The sequence below is a fragment of the Girardinichthys multiradiatus genome, chromosome 19 (assembly GCF_021462225.1).
Source record: "Girardinichthys multiradiatus isolate DD_20200921_A chromosome 19, DD_fGirMul_XY1, whole genome shotgun sequence".
Classification (NCBI taxonomy): domain Eukaryota; kingdom Metazoa; phylum Chordata; class Actinopteri; order Cyprinodontiformes; family Goodeidae; genus Girardinichthys; species Girardinichthys multiradiatus.
Window position 1 is genome coordinate 3,135,805 of NC_061811.1, and position 23,494 is coordinate 3,159,298.

The 23,494-nt window shown below is 39.5% G+C and overlaps 2 protein-coding genes across 3 annotated transcripts; both read right to left on the reverse strand.

Annotated features, from left to right (window-relative positions):
• Window positions 1-5,569: 5,569 nt before the first annotated feature.
• On the reverse strand, window positions 5,570-11,704 carry LOC124855102 (B2 bradykinin receptor-like). 2 transcript variants are annotated; one of them, XM_047344659.1, is made up of 3 exons: window positions 11,647-11,704; window positions 9,247-9,452; window positions 5,570-8,130 (listed from the first exon to the last, which is right to left on the reverse strand). In XM_047344659.1, exon 3 carries the CDS (start codon window positions 8,127-8,129, stop codon window positions 7,080-7,082), a length of 1,050 nt encoding a protein of 349 aa, XP_047200615.1. In that variant the 5' UTR covers window position 8,130; window positions 9,247-9,452; window positions 11,647-11,704; the 3' UTR covers window positions 5,570-7,079. The 2 variants fall into 2 exon arrangements, with proteins under 2 accessions (XP_047200615.1, XP_047200616.1); XM_047344660.1 differs by lacking the exon at window positions 11,647-11,704 and adding an exon at window positions 11,151-11,388.
• Window positions 11,705-19,194: 7,490 nt separating this feature from the next.
• Window positions 19,195-20,790, reverse strand: LOC124855926 (psychosine receptor-like). The gene has a single exon (XM_047346081.1). It carries the CDS (start codon window positions 20,397-20,399, stop codon window positions 19,464-19,466), a length of 936 nt encoding a protein of 311 aa, XP_047202037.1. The 5' UTR covers window positions 20,400-20,790; the 3' UTR covers window positions 19,195-19,463.
• Window positions 20,791-23,494: the final 2,704 nt, after the last annotated feature.

Here is a 23,494-nt window from a genome sequence, read left to right on the forward strand (position 1 = left end):
AGAGTCAACAATCTGTTGGAGACGTTCTCTCATCTAACGCACGTTCCAATTGTCAAGAGGCAACCCTCTGTATGTGTCAAGAGAGGGTTCTTCACCTGTGGATGATTTAGAGGTACAATCGGATGAAGAGAAAGGATTTCCGGGAGATATATGACCGGACAGAGGTCCGGAAGACACAGTAGAGAAAGATGCTGTGGGGGGTGATTGCAGTGGGGGAGCTGAAACTCCGCCTGCTGGAGAGTTTTGTTCAGGCAAACCAGTAATCCTCAGTCTGCCCCCAGAAATGTCCAATGTGGGGTAAAGGCCCAATGGAGGGGGAGAAGAAGATTCCTTAGTGGCGGATTTTGGAGGAGGAAGACCATATGGTGGTGGTTTATCTCCAGTGTGTGTGTTGGTGGGTGCTGTGTGGGGTTTGTCAAACATAGCATGTTTACCTCCCTACCATATCAGCACCATTTGCGACCAAAACGTCTCATTCTTTGCCGCTTTATCTCTTGTTTCTTTAAACTTCCCTTTAAACCGTCCACTATTTTTGCATTTTTCCTCAGCCAACTCTCTTTCTTTCTTAGCCTTCTTCATATTCAGCCAAAACCACCTTCCCACGTTTTTTCTGCTCTTTTCATCGGTTCCATCTTTTTCGACCTCCTCCTGTATTTTCTGATTTATCTTCTTGATCAACTTTTCTGCCTGTTTTTCTGCCTGCGTCTGCTGCACCAACTGCCTCACCACATACACCTGTTCCTTAAATGTTTTCCACACTGCTGCCTTTTCACCCCAACCTGAGCCATCTGTGTCCCGGTCAAATTCACCGTCCATCCTGCTAGCCTGTATAAATTCTTCACCAAAAGTTTTCACACTTTCAAAAGTATTAGCACCTTAAAAAGTTTTGACACCTTCAAAAGTATTTGGCACCCTAAAACGTTTTCAAATCTTACAAAAGTATTCACACCCAAACAAGTATTAGCACTCTGAAAAGTATTAGCACACTGAAAAGTATTAGCACACTGAAAAGTATTAGCACTCTGAAAAGTATTGGCACTCTGAAAAGTATTATTACTCAAAAAAGTATTAGCACTTTGAAATGTATTGGCACTCTGAAAAGTATTCGCACTCAAAAAGTATTAGCACTCAAAAAAGTATTAGCACTCAAAAAAGTATTAGCACTCTGAAAAGTATTGGCACTCTGAAAAGTATTATCACTCAAAAAAGTATTCACACCTTTCTTCACTCCACTCTGTTCATTCACTGGTCAACTGAGGCCGTCCAGAAAATATGACACGCTGTGTCCCTGGTATCTGGACCATTTTGAGAGTGACATAAACACGTCTCAAGACACCTCGGTTTCCCCACTTACAATCCAAACAGCAATCAGCACCCTGTCATTGTTGACACCAGTTAGGTTTCCATACAGGAATGCTACATTCATTCACCTGCAATGAGAGTCTGGCGAACCGCTGCGCCTCTCTCCAGTCACACCGTATTTTTCACACACTCCTCCTAACAAGTCTGTCTCACAGATTATTCTTCCGAGGACAGCTCATTTATTTTATGTGTCTTTATGTTTGTGCACTTTATCTATTATTGGAGTGCACTAAATGCGCTCCAGTTTCTGACTAGTCTTGCTGAATTATCCTATTTCAGCTCATAGTTTTCTCATGCTGGTCTTGTTACAAATGTCATTTATAACTCACAGTCATGCACTCACTGTTACTGGTCTTACAGATTCATACAAACTGTTCACAGTAACTTATAGCTTCACGGGACTTCCGACTGTGTTTTATGAATTACCACATCTGTAATCTGGTTTTATTGAGACAGAACTCGAATAAAACACAGCATTCAAACCTTTGTGTTTTTGCCCGGTCGTAGCTTTCTGACTCCAGAATACAATGAACAACCTTCTTTCAAACCTCAAGAAAACTGTTTACACTTCGGAGGTCCCCACCCTCCGGGACTTCAACCCAGCGAAATCATGAATTCTCGTCAGAAAACATGTGGAGTTGCCAAACTCAGGAAACAGAATTTGTAGAATCTTCAAACTACAGGCCTCAAACCTTATTTTCTCACTTTACTTTACTTGACCTCTTTTATATTATCTTAACACACTGGTTTACACATTTAAAATTTAGCAGAACATTTCACTTACTCAGACATCTGACACCAAGAATTTAGGCCTATCGACAATGCCAAAAGTGCAGAGTTCATTTTAAACAGGTTTCTGCTTACCTTGTAAGAAGTGCGGGGGTACCCCGGTGTCAGACGTCTTTTGGTGAAGTTCTGATTTAGCCGAAAGTCCTCGCTTTTCCCAAATCACGTCTGGGGTCACCAAGTTGTTGGAGTTGTCCTCCTAAACTCTTACGCGTTCGTTTATTTGGTCAAAGCATCTTAATTCTGCACGAGAAAAACTAAACTTAAATGTCTAAGAAAACAAAACACGGACAAGAGGTTGAAGCTGATTCACCCGGCCGGGGAAGAGATGCTGCATCTGCGTAGTCAGGAACACATCTGTTTTTCTCTCCCCTGCACCATTCTTTTATTGAACACACACATACTACAGGAAATATACATTTTACATTTGTTGTGCAGCCCTTCTCAGTTTTCTCATACATTATTTTCCTGAAGGTCAGTTTCTCACACATCTTCAGGAATCTTCAGTGAGAGGAGTTACCATGCCTCCCCAATCCACCAATCCACTGTCGTCTTCTCACGATACAGACAGAAAACACCTGCAAGCTTTAACCTTGAATAATAAACACTCATTGTGTGACCACACTAGGAGCTACTGTTTAAGGATTTTTCTAACTCTCAAAAGCATAACTAAAAACTCCTAATAACAATCAATCTATAAGCAGCAAATCCCAAATATATCTTAGCTTTAGCTACTAATGATAAGGCATTTATATTGCCACACTCCCCAGCTGCAGCCCCGTTGCTGCTCACCACGAACGCTTCTGCCTTACTCCCCAGCTTCAGCAGTTTTTATTGAAAAGCCAGGCATGTACATGCAAAACAAAACACACATTCTATCAAGTGTCAGTTGGCCTGTCTGAAGTATCTTCATTGTTGCCGGGTAGAAAAACATACATTCTTATCAAATGTCAGTTGAGCTGTATGTCAGTTGGACTGACTGATATATCTAAGTCAAACACACACAGAAGCCTGACTGTTAGCCAGGCCACCAAGCCACACAATACATTTTATTTCACACATTATTAAACATAACTTGAGCATAACAATTCAGAACCTATTAAGTATTTTAAATGTTTCCAACACCTCAATGGCGTTTTTTTTCTCCTTCCAAGCCATGTTCTCTTTTATTCTCTAACGTTACATATCAGTTCACCCTTCATGCCTCTTTCCTTGCTTCAGGAGGAGTTCCCATGATCACCTCCTGGTTTCTCAATTTGTGAGGCAAATTTAGTTCTATGCAACCTTTCCCCTAATCAGTTCTCAGGTCACACATTCAGAATTGGGGCAGCCACTTCAACAGCTGCTCAATGAGTTTCCACAGCTTCTCTACAACAACTAAGCCGCTGGTCGACTTCAGCATTCTTTGCTTATGTCCGCCTAAACTTCCATTCTGTGCTCTGCTCATGATCTATCTGCTCTTAGTAGAGCTTTTGCATAAATAAGTGATGGTTGGCCTTTTTAGTTTAGTCTTAACTTATCCTTGCTTCCTCTACTTGTTCGTCAGGCACGACCAAGTCCTTCTCTCTGCTCGCATAGTCAGGTTTACCAAGTTTCCATCCTTCTGCTCGTCAGCTATCACTTATTTTCCCTTTGCCTGTTGGGCTCGCCCACATTCGCATCCGTCAGGCCTAGTCAGGTTTATCATGTCCCATCCACGTCTCATCAGGTGCGTTTCAGCCTTAGCAATTTATTTCATTTCCTCTCCAGCCAGTCTGCTTCTTCTTTCTCCTTCACTTGTTACGCTCAGCTTAGCTCTTGCTCAACAATTTGTTGTTTCCTTTCCCTTGACTTTGGCCAGATTCATGTCCTTCCCCTTCTCCGCCTGCTAGGCTCTTATCATTTCCTCCCCACCCTCGTCCTCCATCCATATAACTTTTGCTCAGTCTTGGCCTCAGTTTTGGGGGTGAAATATCTAATTCTACCTACAGGACATTCATGTGTTTTTACTTCCTTTATTAACTTTTGTTCCATCTAAATATTTAGTCTTCTCATGCTTTAGGTCTACCCTTATATTTCACCTCATCTCTATATGCCAATGCAAGTCCACGTTTCATCTTTAGTTTTTGCTTTGATGAACCATTCAGCTAATTTCAAGCCATGAACGAATTCACACTCAAACATTTCCCTTCATTCTTCCCTTTCACGCTCCATAGGAGCCCTACGTCTGCTTTCTGTTTTCTCACATTTTAGACAGACTCTATTCATGCAACTTGGCCTAGTCAATTTTCTAGCCTTTCACTTAAATTGGGGCTGCAATTACTGCATCTACCCAAGGAATCTCTACAGATTCCTTTCAACAACTGGCCTCTGATCTTCCATCATATGCATATGTTCAGACTTCCTTTTCGTTTTCAGCTCAACAGTCTCTGAGATCCTAAGTAGGATTTCATGCAATTACTGGTGATGGATGGCCTATTAAATCGTTTTATCATCTCAGGTTTGATTTAACTCATTAATTTTCTGTTTCCCAAAGTTTTTGTCAGCATCTTCAATCCCTTTCATTCATTCTCTTACCTCCTCGTCAGCTTTCATTCTCCTCCCAGCAGGTTCAACTTCCAGGGTAAAGTCTTATTCATTTCAAGCAGCCCACTCATCTTTTGCACGTTCCACACGCTGTAGCACCTCTGCATGCTTCGAAGCTCTCACTACACGCAAGCTTCACAAGAGAACGCTTACGAAGGCACACTCTCCAGCATTCATTCATTGTTTTTCATGTTTCTTTTATTTATTTTGGGGCTCTCTCCTACCCCACCTACGGGGCTCATGTTCCATTCACCACGTGCATCCATTCATCATTTTCATGCCTTCGAGGCCCATTACATACATACCTACGCTGCTCTTTCTATATCTAACTCGCTTCTCTTGCCCATCATTCTATATCTACTTCATAGCCCGGTATTTCCGGCAATTTACTTTTCCTCTCCTGCTGTCATCTTTTAACCATTCTATTACATTTCAGCCTCAGTTTGGCCTCGACCTTTTGGGGAAAGACAGTTCTAATCCTAAGACGTTCATCAGTTCATGCATTATCAGCATTCATGTCTTCCTCTGGGGTCTGAGTGCCAAACAAATAAATATCCATTGTGTAACTTTTGTAATCGCATTTTGTGTTTCTTATTGTGAGTCTACAGGATTGAAATCAGTGACATGTCACAAATTTTGTTAAATGGGATGTATGATGGGGTTGAGACTCAGTACCGGCAAATGCTCAACCATGAAGGATTCTGTCTCAGGGGAAAATAATCCGATGAGGAAATCCCAAAAACAACCTATGAATACAACATTTTGCAGGGATTCTATGCTAATTTTCAATCCTCCTATTCAACAAAAAACACCAAAATTAAAAAGTCAGATTGAAAAATATTTGGCAGACTCAATATAAAAATCCAACACAAAACATATGTATTTAATTGTTTTTTGTCTGAATTTAAAAATGTATTTTTACATTTTTAATGTGGAACTGAAACATAATTTAACTATATGAAACAACAGAAGTCTTTTTTTTTTTTAAGAAAAACATAAAAAAGACAAAACAATGCTTCTGTTGTGATTTCTACAGCCTCAGCATTGTTTAAAACACTCAATATAGTTTGTTAGCATTGCCTACTTATGCAGAAAACTGTATGGCAACATGCAGTTTACTTCCTTCTTCATTACAGTATTACATTTCAGTGTGCTGAAAAACAATCATTAGGAAGAACAGCAGTAAGTCGTGCACTGTGAGGGACAGAGCTTGTTTCAGTCAGAAAATGAAAGAGTTGATGTCTTTGTTCTGGTTTTTATTTTTGAAGTGCCCTGTGTTTTTAGTTTTTAGCTCTGTTTCCTCAGTGTTTCTTCCTGGTCAGTTTTAGCTGTTGTTCCACATTTATCTGTCATTTCCTTTCTTCATACTTGTCTGTCACCTTCCATTCATTTATACGCCTGTTAGTTTAATCACATTATAACAGTGTTATAACAGTAGCATGACCCTGAGATAGTGTTCATATGTAACTAAATGATGATTAAAGTATAGAAAGTGAAAACAAAGAAACAGCTTGGAAGACATTTAGATTAGAAGATTAAATCATGTCATTCTGGAGCTAAAAGTATCAATGTTGCCATACTGCATGCAGATTACTACAGTCAACAACAGTCTTAGATTACAAGATTATATTTGTGAAGCTACATCACCAGAAAGAAAGACCTAAAGCCCCATAACAGACCAGCAAATATACAGAAGTGACACTTGGAGCCATTAAACTGTTACAGAAACCATAAGTCTGCTTCCATCTGCTTTGTAGATTGCTTCCATTATCTTGATTTTAGTCCATTATTTCTGTGATATAAAACTTGTGGTAATGCGGTTTAATTATGTATCAGGGTTATTATTGAATTATTCTGAAAGCACTTCCACTATAAAAAATTGTCACACCACATCCTACAGAGATGTATTAACAAATAAATGGGATCAAAAAACCAAGAACTGGACTGGAAAATAACCACACCCTGAACTCTAATCCTGATACATGCGTAAAATTCTCCTTAATTCTCCTCTTGTTGCACATTTAATTTGGGACAAGTAAAAACTCTCCCATATTTTAATGTTGGCATCTGCTTGTAATAAGTTATAGCTTTAACAGGAACAAGATGAAATTGTTTTCCCCATTTCCTGTTTCCTAGTTTACTTACTGAACCATTGGCCAGATCTGAAATGGGACCCCTCGCTATGTTAAAAAAAGATCCACCTGTGGGTCACTGGATGACTTGCCTTTACTTGAACCCTGCTACCTTCTACACAGATAAAGAAAAATAGCTGTCTTATACCTCCACATCATGGTGGGTGTTCAGATATCTCCTCTCTCTAAATAAATGTTTTGTGATACAAAAAAAAAAACATGTATACTTGTATCCTAGTTAATAATAGTATGTTGGGACACATTCTTGGGAAGACTTCTTGAAAACTTCTTTGTACTTGCAGATGTTAGACTTATGGTTGCACTCCGTTTTTGGTCCCACTGTCTAAAGAGCTCCTTAACTTTATCCCTGAAGTTTGTTCCAGCAATGACATAGAGAATGGGGTTGAGAACACTGTTTGAGAACGCCAAGTAGGTGAAGATCTGCCCACAGAAGTACAGAATATGTTCAGAGCTACAGCCTGTCAGAATACCAACATAACTGAGCATGGCTGGTATCTTGAGGAGATGGAATGGAACCCAACAGATCAGAAACGCCAGCAGGACGGCCAGAACCAAAATGGTAGCCTTGTGATCCATTTTCTTTGTCTTAGCTCTTTTCTTAGACCTGCCTCTCAGAGTTTTGAGAATCTTGACAGTGCAGAAGATGACAATAAAAATGGGAATGAAGAATGCAAACACAGAAATCATCAACTCATTTACGAGACGTATATTTGTATCATTTTCACTACATTTTGTAATATTTCCATGAGGTGCCAATTCCCTGATGATAAGTTTTGGAATACTAAGAAGGAACCCCAGAATCCAAACCAGGACGCAACCAATTTTAGCAAATTTTGGCCGACGCATTGTTTCATGGGACAGCGGGTGGACCAGAGCCAAATACCGATCTATGCTGACCAAAACCAGGAAGTAGATGCTGCAGTAGACGTTCATCAGAATGCCCACGTTGACCATTTTGCATAAGGCACGACCAAAAATCCACTTATGCTTATTCCAAGCACTGACAGCCCAGAAGGGCAAAAAGGAGACCAGAACCAGGTCAGCAGCTGCCAGGTTGGTCAGGTAGATCTCAGCCACGGTGCAGGGCTTCTTGTGGAGGATGAAAACCATCAGAACAAAGATGTTCAGTGCAATTCCCAGCACTGAGATGGACATGACATACACTGGGACTAAAGTGTAGGTCCAGTTGACAGATCCATATGAGCAATTATGGATATTTGTTTTGCTTTGGTCTTCAGGCATATAGCTAATATTAGCAGGCATTCTGCAGAAAAGAAGAAAGGAAAAGAAAAAAACATTAGTAAACAACATGAAACTAAGCTTTTCTCCTCAAACTTTCACATTTTCTAAATTTTGCATATATGCTCCCAGTTAACCAAAAGTTAGTCCAATAAATAAGAGAAACACATCCCCATCTTTTAAAATGTTTATGTGGCTTTTGGGTAGAGCAGTTGGAAGCACTGTTGCCTTGCAGCAAGAAGGTCTGGGGTTTCTGCATGGAGTTTGTTGTTCCTGTACATGCGTGGATTCCCTCAGGATGCTCCATCTTTCTCTCAAAGTTCAAAAAAATGTTAGGTTTATTGGTCTTTCTAAATTGTCCTAAGGAGGATGTGTATGTGCGCATGGTTTTCTGTCCTGTTTGGCTCTGTGTTGCCCGGTGATGGACTGGTGACCCTAGACTGGCTACCGTGGATGGATGAACAGGTACAGACAATGAATGACAATGGATATTTAAAAAGAATAAAACTGTTGTAATAAGTCGCCAACATCAAAAGGTGTTTCTAAATATGTCAATATGTCTATTTCTACCAGCATTAGGTTTCCCTTCAATGTTCCGTCTTTACTACTAAATTTCATTGATATGTCCCCAGTATGGTGCAAAAGTCTTGAATCACTCGGGATATTAATATTTTTGCTCAGTGGAGCCAGACGTTGTTTTGTTCTTTCAAAAACCTTTTCCACTTTTTCTCCTTCTAGCCAAATCTACAAAAAGAAAATAAAAGATAAAAATGGAACACAGATAAAACAGTATTTAGTTCCATATAATGTTCTTTACACAGTAAGTTGGCTTGGTCAGGTAAAAGGACTGGACTGAAAATGACTCAATAGTATCCAAAGGAAAAATCTTTGACTTTCAATGAAAATCAATTTAAAAAAAAATCAGGTTCTAGGCAAGCAAAGAATAAAGACAGTAGCGTATATATGTTGAGATAAGCACATTAGTAGGCATAGAGCCTGACATGGTGAAGCAACTAAAGCAACCAAACCTTAAAAAAGATTCTGTTGTTCTTGCATCTCTGTGGTAATTTCCTAATTTAGAATGTTCCACAATATTAAACGAAAGCAAAAAATAGCAATGAAATATAAATCACTTGCATACCTCACGGTGGAAAGAGCAATTTCTCCTGATGAAAAAAAGGAGAAGAACCCTCCTGCGGTACCGATGCCTGCATCTACTGTTTGAAAAGGACTGGCCTTTTTTTAGAAAGGAATCCGATGCTAAGCTGACATCTGATGTGAACAGTCCTTCCGCCCCCCTCCTCATACTGGCCAGTGTTTGTCTTTTCTTCTCAACCAATTCATTGACTGCAGGCAGAGAAGCAGGAAAAGTGTTTGGTCAGTTCTTTGTTCCTTGCAACAATAGTTCTTGGAAAGCCTGTTTAAATGGGGCCACTTTTCTAAGGAAATGCATTTGTCACTTAAGCAGAAGACTTAAGAATATGGGTTGTGCTGATGAAACTGCAATTTTGACCTAATCAGCAAAGAGTTACAGGCGGTGAGAACCAAGATGAAATACAGCACAGCATACCTAGCAGATAAGCTAAAGACCAATGTTGTGAAAGTAAAGAGTTGCTTATCACCTGTGGTTGCAACTTTACAAACCACCGTGAGACTTAGGTATGCAACTCGATTGTTGAAGGACGAGTTAAGATAGGATTTTCTGTGTTCCTCAATCCTCCTGCTCCAGTTTCACAGCTTTTCCTTTCATCTTCGCTTTTGTCTATTGGCCCAACTAGGACAACTTTTATCTGTTATTTCTTTTCCTGCTTACCAGACCTGTCAACATGCTTTCATGTAATGAGCTCTACATATAAATTATACCTTTCTGCCTCACATGAAATCTGCTTGTACTATGAAATAATGTCTTTATGTATGGCTGTCTGTAATTTTCCCTAGTCCATGAATTTATTGTTTTCCTCTTTATTATTTAAAACCAAATCTTTACTTTAGGTCAGCCAGAACCCACATACTGTATGTCATTTCAGCTTCGTCTGTCTGTCTGTCCAAACGTCTGTCCAAACGTCCGCTGTTAATGTTTTTAAATGTTCTTCAAGTTCAGAAGTTTTCAGGACTGTATTTGCAAATGTTACTTTCGCAGTAATTGTTTCTTCCTCACTGAGCGGCCCTTCAGCCAAGGATTTGCTTCAGTAGGGTAACTTTGACTCTCTTCTCACCAAAACCACTTCATCTCTGGGGCACAGAACCCATCTCCTTACCTAACAGGATGATGGCTGGACAGTCCCATGATGTTTATAGTTTTGTATTACTGTTCGAACAGATGAACCTGGAACATTCAGGTATCTGGAATTTTAAGTCAAACATTAACCAAACTTATGGCTGATTTACTGTATTTTTATTTTTCTCATGATCTCACACAAGGAAGTAGTGTGCTTGAGGTTTGTCTCTGTTTAACTCCGTGTTGTGGATTTAGAAGCTTACAAAGCCATTACATCATTATCTGGGCTTTCCCCACTTATTTAACACTAGAACTCCCAAGCCTGTCAATTTGACGGCGAGCATTCTGGATACTAAGGCGGTGATGACGTCATCGCATTATGTGCGCTCAGAATGCTAAAGGTTTTCTTGCACGCTATAAAATTATGGTTTTGAAAAGAATTAATAATAGTATTTGATCAAAACCTATTATGTTTTATTATTTATAAATAGTACTGAAAAATAATACAGAGTAGCGGTTACATAAAAAAAAAAAATAAAAAGCATTACTGGTCAGAATCCGTGGTGTGTCTGCCTGCACCTAACCATTTTACCGCCAGGTGCCGTTGCCTGGAGGTGCTGGAGAAGGGACAGGTGTAGCTCATCAGGCTTATCAACTGGGCAGTATATGAAGAGGCCGCGCCTGCACTTCGTTGCCTGAGCTTTTTGCCCTTGCGGTACAGCTACTGGCCTCCCCTGAAATCTACTCTCGTAGTTTGAAAGTTATTTCTGAAATTTTCTGTAAACACGCACTGATTTTGCCTGTCCTGACACTCCCAGGTGCCTTACCTCTGGATCTGACGGAGTTGATTTAAAGAATCGGTCTGAACTGAGTCCCGAATTGAACCTTCAGGCTGACTCTTCTGTGAGCAACCAGCGAAGCGAATCCTGTCCGCTCTCCCAGCACCTTCTGTCGGCCCCGTCTCAACGAACACGGCGGTCAAGGCGAGCCACTCTCCCTTACACCACTGGATCTATGACCATTCCCCCCGGCGGGTTTCCCTACGCTTACCTGTAAGCTGCACGATCAGTTCTGGTTGTTTCCCGTTCCCAGGATCATTTGTTTAAATAAACATTCACTAATCTCATCTGTTTCTGGTTGTTCTCTGCATGTGGGTCAGGTCGGCAGTTAACATTATGACATTACTAATCTGACCAAAAGCTGGACAGCTCCATGTTACGCTGATTGGGGCACTGTTGCTGTAGTTTATAGATTATTAGTTTGCTAATCTATAAACTATAGCCTAAAATTATAAAATCGTTACCTAGGCTAGGCTTTTACTACCTTGAAATAATGCGCCACAACCTCCTGCTAATGGGACGACTCGTGTTTTTTAGCCGGGCATGGTTCACTCTCTGACCCGCTGTCACTGGAACTGAATGCGGACCAAGAGCCGTCAGAATCCCTCTCGACACCAAAATCACAATCATGTAATTTTTGAAGAATTTCCAATGCCTCTTGAGCAGAAAATATCCTTCTAGAAGCCATTTGTAGGACGTCAACAATCTCCTTCTCAGACTGCGTTCTAGAGTGGCGGTTGCTAGGCAACGCTCGCGCATATACTCAGCCTCGGGATAAAAATATCAATGTAAATAATAAGGCCGTCAAAATACTGGCTGTGGTAGTTAGAGGTAGAAATACTTAGATCTTTTATTTACTTTGTTATTTTTTTAAATAGAGACATAGGAATACACAAGACAAAGGTTTAGAAAAAGTCAGGATGTCAGGAAGATAAGAGTTTTAATAAACCAGAGTTATGGCATGTCAGACTTTCAAAACCGTCAAATTAACGGCCCTGGGAGTTCTAGTGTTAATGGCATAACGATCTCAGCGTTCTTTAGATTTTTTTAAAACAAAATTAACAAAAATAAATTTATAAAATCTGTCATTCTGCCATTCAGCTTATTGAAATACTTGTGTTTAACTGACCTAAAGCAGGAAACTTTAGTCTGATTTAATGATGGACATTCAAAATAAAAATAAAAGTTCTGTCTTTTTATGAGTATGTAAATATCTGGTTTCAACTGACAAATGCTGGATGTTTTGTTTCTCAGTCACAAGACAAGTTTCAAAATGGAGTCTGATAAGCATAAAGTTGCTTTATCTTTTTATTTACTACTTTATATTACACTATGTCTATTATTACCAGAAAGTGCTTTAGAAGCTAAAGCATTTTCCCATAATTCCACTTAATTATGTAAGAGCATTAATGTTGTGTTTGCTGCTCCAACAGTTGTCACATATGGCTTCCATCAGTTGTGGAGGAAACTGAGAGCTGAATGTCATCAGATTCTTCTATGATGTTTTTGTGTGAAAATGCCTAAAGTTTGGATCAGCCTGTGGGGGAGTCTGCTGGGTCTTGGCCCGTGTTTGCCGAGAGGGAACAAATATCTGTCCTTGCAGAGTATGTATATTTGACTTTAGTTTATTCCTGCATCTACAGAGTGTTTACCTGTAAAGATATGCCAGATTAAATTAGATCCAGAGATAAAACATTGTAATGAAAATGAAGGCGAGAAAGTGGCTAATTCAAAGAGCAGAGGAACTTAAATGAAGCAAAATGAAATTTTCAAAAGAACTTCGAAATCTTTAATGTATTTTGATAAACTGATATAAGTACTAGCTGTTAGTATACATCTGATTAGTGGCTTTATTCTGGAGAAAGTCCATGGCTGCTTTTAATCCCTGTTCTGAACCTGTTTATATTAATTAAAATAGATCACTTATCAAGAGACTGCTTAGGTTCTACCAGCATTTAGGCTCCCCTTAAAAAACATTAAAACCTGAAGAACCAGTGTTCCAGAGACCTTCTTGATAGATCACAGTAAAGTCTGGACTATTTGAAGCATAATATAAAAAAACAAGAACATTTTTTGACTGTTACATCAGTCTGTACACTCATAATGTGCAAAAACAGAAAGAAATACAAATTCTTGAGAAGTAAAACAGCAGAACTTATTTAGGCGGCTGTCATATCTTCACTCAAGAGTCAGCAGGAGATCGCTTTATGTCTCAGTCATTGATTGGTTGAAAGGCCATGACAGAACAAATGAACAGCAGGCAGATTTCATTGGGTCACAACATGAAACCACGTGACTTTGGGCTTTGTTCAATAAAGACGAACATTTTGAGTTCAGAAATACGCTTGAGTGTTTGCATCAATCAAGATGTTTACAAACAGATGTGTGATGCAACATTACCATTCAACGCTATTTATGTTTGAGAACCAAGGATTATCTTGAGGAATCTGGAGATGAAGTTAAGTTAGTTGGGGAACTAACTTAGGCAATAATTGGTATATCTTTAAACAATCATTTACCATGTAAGATCAGATAAAACATCATTTTAATGAAATAATATTTAAGGAATGATTTGCTGAATAAAACCAACCTTCTGGATGAGTAATTATCAATGGCGTTTAATTAGCTGCCTTTTTTCTTAGTACAATAATATTTAAGGAAATATTTTGAATAAGAACCAAACCTTTCTGGATAAATGATTTTTAATGAATTCGTAAGATGGAGGTGAGTCACGTGTTTAGCTTTAGCCGTTAGTACTTTCAGCTAACCAAAAGGGATGTAGCTTGTTACCACTCCTTTAAAGTCAAACATGCACCTTTAAAATACCATCAATAAAAGGAGCTAAGGTTCATACAAGCTTTTGTGTTCAGTTCAGAGTCCATGTTCATGCATGTTTCACTTCATGGCTGGGGTACCAACAAGCTGTTACTTTCATTAACACCCAAACAGCTGACACTTATTAACAACCCCTCTATTACTTAACTGACGAGATCAATATTCCAGAGGTTTAGCTTACTTGAAATTATACTCTGATTAGTAAAGGTTCCTTTTTCTGAGCAATGCAATTGCTCGTGTATTTTCTTAAAGGGAAGCAAATGCATCAGTTAATCTAGTGGTTCCCAATTGCAGTCCCTGAGAGACTATTTTGCATCATGCCTTCTCCAAAAACCTGAATCAAATGAATGGATATGGATACACCTTAATAAAATGGGAATGGTTGGTCATATTAACTTCCTGTTTGTGGGACATTAGTATATGTGAGGGGGGAAACTTTTCAAGATGGGTGGTGGCCATGGCGGCCATTTTGAAGTCGGCCATTTTGAATCCAACTTTTGTTTTTTCAATAGGAAGAGGGTCATGTGACACATCAAACCTATTTGGAATTTCACAAGAAAAACAATGGTGTGCTTGGTTTTAACATAACTTTATTCTTTCATGAGTTATTTACAAGTATCTCTTTGTTTACAGCTTTTGACATGTCGCCGAGGTTAACAAAGATAGTGCGGCCATTCTTCATCAATGGAAACCTCAAGGCCACTGGATATGCGAAATTGCTACATCATGATGTGTTTCCCTCTTTATGCACTGAAGCTGGCATGTTCCCTGAGTTTTTCCAGCAAGGTGGTGCACCGCCACATTATGGGTGTCAGGTCCGAGCATTCCTAGATGAACAGTTTCCTGGAAAGTGGATTGGTTGTCGTGGGGCAGTTGAATGGCCCCCAAGGTCTCCCGATCTGACCCCCTTAGACTTTTATCTTTGGGGTTGCATTGACAATCCAACACAATGGGCAGCACATTGAACACATTTTATAAGTGGTCCGAAACTTGTAAATAACTCATGAAAGAATAAAACTATGTTAAAACCAAGTACACCATTGTTTTTCTTGTGAAATTCCCAATAGGATTGATGTGTCACATGACCCTCTTCCTGTTGACAAAACAAAAGTTGGATTCAAAATGGCCAACTTCAAAATGGCCGCCATGGCCACCACCCATCTTGAAAAGTTTCCCCCCTCACATATACTAATGTGCCACAAACAGGAAGTTAATATGACCAACCATTCCCATTTTATTAAGGTGTATAAATATTAATGGCCCACCCTGTACAACACAGTTGTTGGAAAAGCTAACGTTTTTTAAAGTTATTTTTAGGCTCAACCAACCGTTATTTTTTCCAAAGTATTTTTTGAGAGTAGCCAGAAAGGAATTTTTGTGTGAGTGGGGTAAAGGAGTGCATCAACAGGCTTGGATTCAATCCCACCACAGCCTGCGTGGAGAACTAGGGCCTCCGTACATGGGTCGAACGCTTCACCCCCTACACCACCAGCACCACGCCCTGTGGAAAAGCTAACTTGAATATTTATGTTTTCAAGTTCATTTCATAAAAATCACTGTAATGATTATGGTATTCATCATTTCAAGGTTTCGTTTCTCAAAATGATGGTTTAACATAAGGACTGCTCTAAACTTTATCAAATAATACAAAAAACAGAAATTAGTTGTTTGGCAGAGTTAATCTAAATGAATGATTAAATCTGTACCAGAAGCTCACAAAAAGATAAAAACTTTTGAGATGAATTAATTACACATCTATTAGTTTAAAGGGAAAGCAAATAAAACTTATTCCAATATTTTTTACAAAGACAACACTTAGAAGTAACAAAATTACTTTTTCTCGAATTTTGCTGGGAGACAACAGCGTAGAAATGGACCGACTGCCACAGTGCACTGGTATAAATAAGATTACATGAATGCAAACAGATATTTGCTTTAATTCACTATGAACCTTTATTAAATTTAGATTGCGTTGGGCTGGAAATATCCACATGGCCTATCCTAAAACCAATATAGAGTTGTAAAAGCAAGGACAGTTTGTTTTTAACAGTTTGTGACTAATTGCCACATTTTTACTTAGTGTATTTTAAACCGGATTTTTGCAAACACTGTACAAAAAGATACTTGAGTATGTTTTCTCAATGACATTAGTTTAGACTGACTGATTCAACATTCTGCCGATCTGCTGCGACTTGTCAGCCCTCTGTAGCTTCACCAAGAAAGGTGAAAACCTTTGAATTATGAACTAAGATGGTGGGTTCCTGTGTTCTCCAGGTCTCAGAGTTGTTTGAAAATGATTCCGGTCGACATACGGTCTGGTGATGATCTGCAAAATCAGCTGTTGAGGAAGATTTGACAGAACCAGGAGGAAGAACCAAGGTACCACCACAAAGAAACACAAATGTTTTTCGATGAGAAAATAGCATCAAATGTCTGTTGAGAAATTGTACACTGTCAAAGTTCTCAAAATCTAAAGTTGAATATTTGAACATTTTCTGTTTGAGTTGTTTTAAAGTCAGTGAGAACAAGCATTAAACATTTGACTGTGAACCTACACCACTGCAAAATATTATTCTTAACAAGCTTAAAATAAATAGCTAATTTTTCTACTATTCAAAGGGAACGATTACTGATCATTTTAAAGAACCCCAACTCAAAATATTCACACAAGCCCTTTTATTTGTCCCAAGCTGTGGGCATATGTGGACAGCAAAGATTGCTGACCCACTTTGTCATTTGTAGCCCTTCTTTTGGTGACACTAACTTTGTAGAAGTTCAGGAGAGAGTTCAAGGTGCTGTTGAAAAACACCATCTACCTGGAAACCTCCCCTATACACAACAAGAGTGAAACATAAACCTAGTGCCATGAGGGGGCGTTAAGTGGAGCAGCCCCCTCAAACATTAAAAAATATCACAAATGTTCCCTTGGGATACTTGGAACCTTTCACTTAAATATATTCCCTTCCAAAATTAACACATCAAATAAGAAGCACTTTCTGATTGCTGTTAGCTTGTTCTTGAGAATAGAGCTTAAAAATGCCATTTGTCTAAATGATGAATTTGATATTAAAGCTGTACACTCAAAACATTTTAGACTAAACTTTTATGTCTTTATGCAAAAAGGAGTTTTGATATTGCCCATTATGGTAAGAGCTTAGTGACTGCAGTCTATGTGTCTGTGCCTGGTTCAGGTTGAATACAACACAATACTGCCAGACGTATTGGGTCACACGTCCAAATTATTGAATCCAAGTGTTTGAGTCACTTCCATGTCTAGAGGTGTATAAAATCCAGCAGTCATGCAGATTGTTTCTACAATCATTGTGAAAAATGGGTTGCTCTCAGGAGCTCAGTGAGGTCCAGCATGGTACCATGATGTGGCCTGTGTAATAAGTCCAGTCATAAGGTTTACTCTCTACTAAATATTCCACAGGGAACTGTTAGTTGTATTTTATCAAAATGGAAGTGAATGGGAACGACAACAACTGAGCCATGAAGTTGGAGTTCATGTAAAATCACAGCCTGAGGTCAGCTGATGCTGAGATGCAGTGTTCGTAGAGGTCGGCAAATTCCATGGCAGAGCAGCTGCATCCAAGATGCAAAGGGTCAAATGCAGTGGTGGAAAACAAACAGAGAAGACGTGCTCTCTGGAGCAGCAAATCATGTCTCTCTGCCTGGAAATCCAGCGGATGAAGTCGGATTCAGCAGAAAAAAAAAACCTGTTTTACTACATTGTGTCAGGAGAAAAATGTGGTGGAGAAAATTTCGAAAACTTTTATTCTCCTGACACTCTGAGAACAGTATGGGAAAGCCTCCTTCAGTTCCAATGTGACTGATCACCAGTGCATGAGAAAAGGCCCATAAGGACGTTGATGAGTTTGGTTTGGAGGAATTTGACTTGTCTGCACAGAGCCCAGACCTTAATCCGACAGAAAACCTAGTGTCTGGCCTCACAAATGTGCTTTTGGAAGAATGGATAGTCAAACAGAACACCTACGTTTTGTGGGAAGCCTTCCAGAAGAGTTGAAGCTGGAATAGGTGGGTCAAAGGTGTGTTAAAACCTCTGCAAAGACAATGCTTTGGAAATGAAATGCCTCTGTGTGAACTGCTTATTGATAACATGTAGTTATTTGCTTGCTATAAACAGAAAGCTCATGCCCAGGCTGCTGCAGACAGAGACCATTACCATCTGTGGGCTTTCGGGCACAGTGCAGACAGGCAGAGACATACAGCTGCAGTGGTGCTACAGGAGCAGTGTCTTTAGATGAGAGGGAAGTTTATCAGCTGACCTGCCAAGACAAAATCAGGACTTTTAACAACAACCTTGTAGTGCTTAAAGGGTGGCTGCATTACAAACAGTCTTAATGGGTTGTTCCTCCATCAAAATTAGAATTATTTAACTTTCTGACAAAAAGTGTAAAAAAAAAAAAAAAAAAAAAAAAGAATTTGGCCAAATTAAAATATAATCTATAATCTAATAAGCAAAGAGAACAGCTGAAAATGTGACAGATGTAAATAAACTATAAATGTTCTAACCAAATTTAGTATGTGCTTATTTGCCCATGAAGTCATGGTCTAAATATATTAAAAGAGTAAAAATAGGAATAAAGGCAAAATAGTTCACGTTGTGACCAGGAAGTCAGTTTGGATTGTTCAGGTGGAGAATTATGAACATTCATTTAGATTTTACCTGAAGGAACTGAAGCTAGAACTAGTTTTTATTAGTGGTGAACTGGTACAATGCTGGGAACGCACTATCATCACTCCCCCACTGACACCAACCTGGTGAAACCCCACCAACTCATACAACAAAGAAACAATAAAAACAGAACCTCCACTGATTTTACAAACAGTGTTACTTAAAAATAAAACTAAATCACAACATTTCTGAGACAAGAGATTGAGTTTCACTGAAGGTACACTATACAATCTACAGTTAAAATGTGTGACAGACTGCTTGCCAGGTATGTTTTAAACAGGAAGAACCTCTGGAAAGTCAATGCAGCATAAAAAATGTCAGTCAGTCAGTCAGTCATTTTCTACCACTTATTCCATAGCGGGTCGCGGGGAAGCTGTACTATTTTATTAACTTTTATTATATATTAACTATAAACTAAACATAGATTCAATTCAATTCAATTCAGTTTATTTATATAGCACCAATTCACAACACATGTTGTTTCAAGGCTCTTCACAACAGTCAGGTTCATACATTCCAATTAATCCTAACCATTGAACAGTGCAGTCGGAGTTAGCTTTTTATTCAAATTGGATAAAAAGTTTTTCTATCTAAGGAAACCCAGCAGATTACATCCAGTGAGATGCAGAGATGATTCCAGTGGCTGTGACTTTCAGTAAAACATGAAAGATTTAGTTTTCTAAAAACAACATTGCTTATATTTATAACTAGATTTGCATTTGATACAAAACAAATATGGAATTACAGTTTAAAAGAAGTATATTTATTCAGGAAATTGTTTGAATCCGTGGTTTTTGTTTTATAAAATGTCTCCTCCCTTTGTTCAAAACTTCCCAAATCTCTCTCTTAGCACTCTCATTAATTAAACAGTAGATTATGGGATCTAGAGTGCTGTTCAGGGTCGTCGTGGCTACTGTGACCACATATGGATCTGTGAAGCTCTGGGCCCAGTTGCACTGCCGTGGCTCCAGTATGACCCGGAGAAACATGACTGTCTGGTATGGTAAGAAGGAAGCTATATATGTGAGCAAGAGGAGCAGCAGCAGGAGTCCAACTTTCCTGCGCTCTTCTGCTAGGATAGAGGTGCTCTGTCTGAGAGATTGCATGATCTGTTGAAAGCAGAAAGTCATTATGAAAACAGGAAACAGGAAACTGAGGACAACCCGAACGAGGGCCACATCGGCATCCGTGAGTGTCATTGGCACGGGCTGTTTGCACAAGTAGTTGAAAGACTCCAGCACCCCCATGTGCTGAAGCAGGAGAATGTGGACAAAAATCTCCAGAATCCAAACAGCGGCGCTCAAAACTGTTGCCGTCCTCACCTCTCTGACCCAGTGAAAGTGGAGAGGGTAGACCACTGCGAGGTAGCGATCGACAGAGATGCAGCAGAGCAGACCAGAGCCAGCATAGAAGCTGTTGTACATGATCAAATACATCCCGCTGCACAGACCTTCAGACAGATTCCACTGCAGGGCCATTCCAATCCAAAGAGGGAGAGTAACTGTGTAGAGAAGGTCCGATATGGAGAGGCCGATGAGATAGACAGCCATGCTATTCCCCTTCAACATCAGCTTCCAGGCTATGAGCAGAGACAACAAGTTGGCTGGAAAACCCACAATGAACAATAAAGAATAGACAGTAGGATACATGTGCAGTTGCACTGAGGAGTTGGGGTTGATAGTCTGGTTGAGCGTACAGTTCATCCTGACACCATGGAGTCAGACCCTGAATGGGAGTGTGTCTGGAAAACGTCCTCTTGTTGAGAAAAAAAAAAAAAACATCTGATAAGCTTAGCAATGCAAATAAGATGACTGGATGGGCAAGCTCAGGATAAAAATAGCATCAAAATGCAACTGAACCAGAAACTAAGCATAAATTTTATGCCTAAAATGATTCAACATTCATCTTAAAAATGCTTTCCTGAAACTTATCAGATGACTCATTCTGCATGTTTGTGAAGGACGTTGTGCATTACTATTTAGATATTTTAGAAGAAATTCTCTGCACTGTTTTTGTCTCAAGGAAAAAAATAAATTCAGCAACTGCCAGTATATACAAACTGTCCCATTAATTGTCCAGTAACAAATTTGCAAATGATTCCACGGTATTAGTGAAGTGTTTGGTGCATTAGAGTGATCTGTTAGATATGACTGGTTTCCTTCTCCTGAGAGTTCTGAAAACCGGTACCATTTCGCACAGTAACAGTGTATGTGAGATTTTACTTTTGTTTCCTTGTACTAAAAAGTGGCATTTGGTAGAGAACACAAACAATAAAACATCAGTATTTGGTTATATGTTTCTAGTTCATTCAGAAGATTTTTACAATAAAGAGCAGATCAGCTGGGCCAGCAGAGAAGCCAAGTGAAGAAGGGATATAAAAAGTTTGCTGGATTCTTAGGAACTGGATTCGTATCAAACTGTGGGGGGAACATGGGAGAAAGTAAGAAACGTGGGAGAGATTATTATTAGCATAGGCAAAGACTGGAAATGGCATTCAAATATATACAAAATACGAATGTTGTGTGACTGTAGCTATCATTCAAGGCATCGGACTGAATGCAAAGTAAACTTTACCAAACAACACAGTGCACATGCTCTAGTTAAACTCATTATTAATAAAACTAAGGTAGAGTTATCTGAAAATAAGGACTCCATCAAAAATAATCTCTTCACATTCTGAAACAACATTAAAAGTATTATTGTAATGCATTATGAGCACTAGTTGATCATAACAATTTTAAAAGAAAAAAACACCCGAAGCAATTAATTTCTAGATATAAAGTCTACTTACTTGGGTTATCATGATACTACGCTTTCACACTCGATACCAATGCTAAGAAAAATACTCGATACTCAATACCATTTTCGATACCACACAAACATTTTTTTAAGGCACAGGTTTTTTTTAAATATGATAAGTAACAATATGACAATATCAGACCTAATTTAGAAAATCATTCAAGTGTCATTTCCCTTAGAGCAGGAGTTAAATTTCGCTCCCTCACTTTTAAGATGGATGATTTAAAACACTTTGCAGTCCAGCAAGAAGTTTATTTCTGATGGGAAATGAGATAGGTGTCTCTCAAAGTATAACACAACAATATGAAATAGGCACTAATTTAGAAAACAAATCTGGTTTTTTTACATTTTATCTAAAGAAGGCATGTTAAAAATGACTTACATGTCAGAAATGGTGGCTCCTGAGGTAGGACCCAAATGCAGAGAGGCAGGCAGAGGCAGCGTGGTGAGTAGAAAAAAATTCAATAACAGAAAGGTAAACTTACTGCAGGCAGGATGTTACAGATGTGAACATGGTTATGGAGGACTGATCCTCCCATAATTAAGAATAAATACATAGATAAATAAATGGCTCAATACAATAATTACTGGGACAAAAAGTAGTAGAAATATAAATTAGTGTGCCATTAAATGCAACAAAATAATAAAAAGAGATTTATTCAATTACAGATTAATTAATCATATATATATATTTCTATTTTAATTCACAATTTTTATTTAAACCACACATTTTCAAATCATATTTTTTTTTCTTGAACTCTTTGTTTGTCCTTTGTTTATTTAATTTCCATTCCATTTGTTCCATTCAGGAATAAATTCCTCCCATAAAGTAACCAACCCCCCTACCTTCAGATCCTCCACCTGCACTAAAGATCTCAGAGGAAGATGTAAACAGGCTCTTTCAGCGCATGAAAACAAAGAAAGCTGATGGACCTGGTAATGTCTCCCCATCATGTCTGAAAGCCTGCGCACATCAACTTGCTCCAATCTTCACAAGGATCTTCAACAAATCACTGGAGAAATGTGAGGTCCCCTCCTGCCTCAAACGATCCACCATCATCCCGGTTCCTAAGAAACCCACCATCCTAGGATTAAATGACTACAGGCCTGTAGTCCTGACGTCTGTGGTCATGAAATCCTTTGAGCGGCTGGTGTTGAAGCACCTGAAAGACATCACAGGCCCCCTGCTGGACCTCCTGCAGTTTGCTTACCGAGCAAACAGGTCGGCAGATGATGCTGTTAACTTAGGTCTACACTTCATCCTGCAACACCTCGACCACCCAGGGACGTACGCCAGGATCCTGTTTGTAGACTTCAGCTCGGCCTTCAACACCATCATACCAGACATCCTCCACCAGACGTTCACCCAGCTCAACGTCCCAGCCTCCACTTGTCAGTGGATCAACAGCTTCCTGATGGACCGACAGCAGTAGGTGAGACTGGGGAGCATCTTCTCCCGATCCAGATCAATACGTACTGGTGCCCCCCAGGGATGTGTTTTATCCCCACTCCTCTTCTCTCTGTACACAAATGACTGCACCTCATTGGACTTGTCCGTGAAACTCCTTAAGTTTGCAGACAACACCACTGTCATTGGACTGATCCAGGACGGTGATGAGTCTGCATACAGACAGCAGGTGGATCGGCTGGTACACTGGTGCAGTCAGAACTACCTTGAACTCAACCCACTCAAGACTGTGGAAATGGTGGTGGACTTTCGGAGAACACCACCCCCATACACCCCCCTCACCATCCTCAACAACACTGTATCGGCCGTGGACCACTTCAGGTTCTTAGGAACCACCATCTCTGAGGACCTGAGATGGTCTTCACACATAGACACTGTTCAGAAGAAGGCCCAGCAGAGACTGTACTTCCTGAGGCAACTCAAGAAGTTCAACCTTCCACAGGAGCTGTTGGTCATCTTCTACACTGCCATCATCCAGTCTGTCCTGTCTTCATCCATCTCAGTGTGGTTTGGCTCATCCACAAAACAGGA

Excerpts from the sequence above, each read along its gene's own strand:
- LOC124855926 (XM_047346081.1), bottom strand. The coding sequence starts at position 20,399 with ATGAACTGTACGCTCAACCAGACTATCAACCCCAACTCCTCAGTGCAA.
- LOC124855102 (XM_047344659.1), bottom strand. The coding sequence starts at position 8,129 with ATGCCTGCTAATATTAGCTATATGCCTGAAGACCAAAGCAAAACAAAT.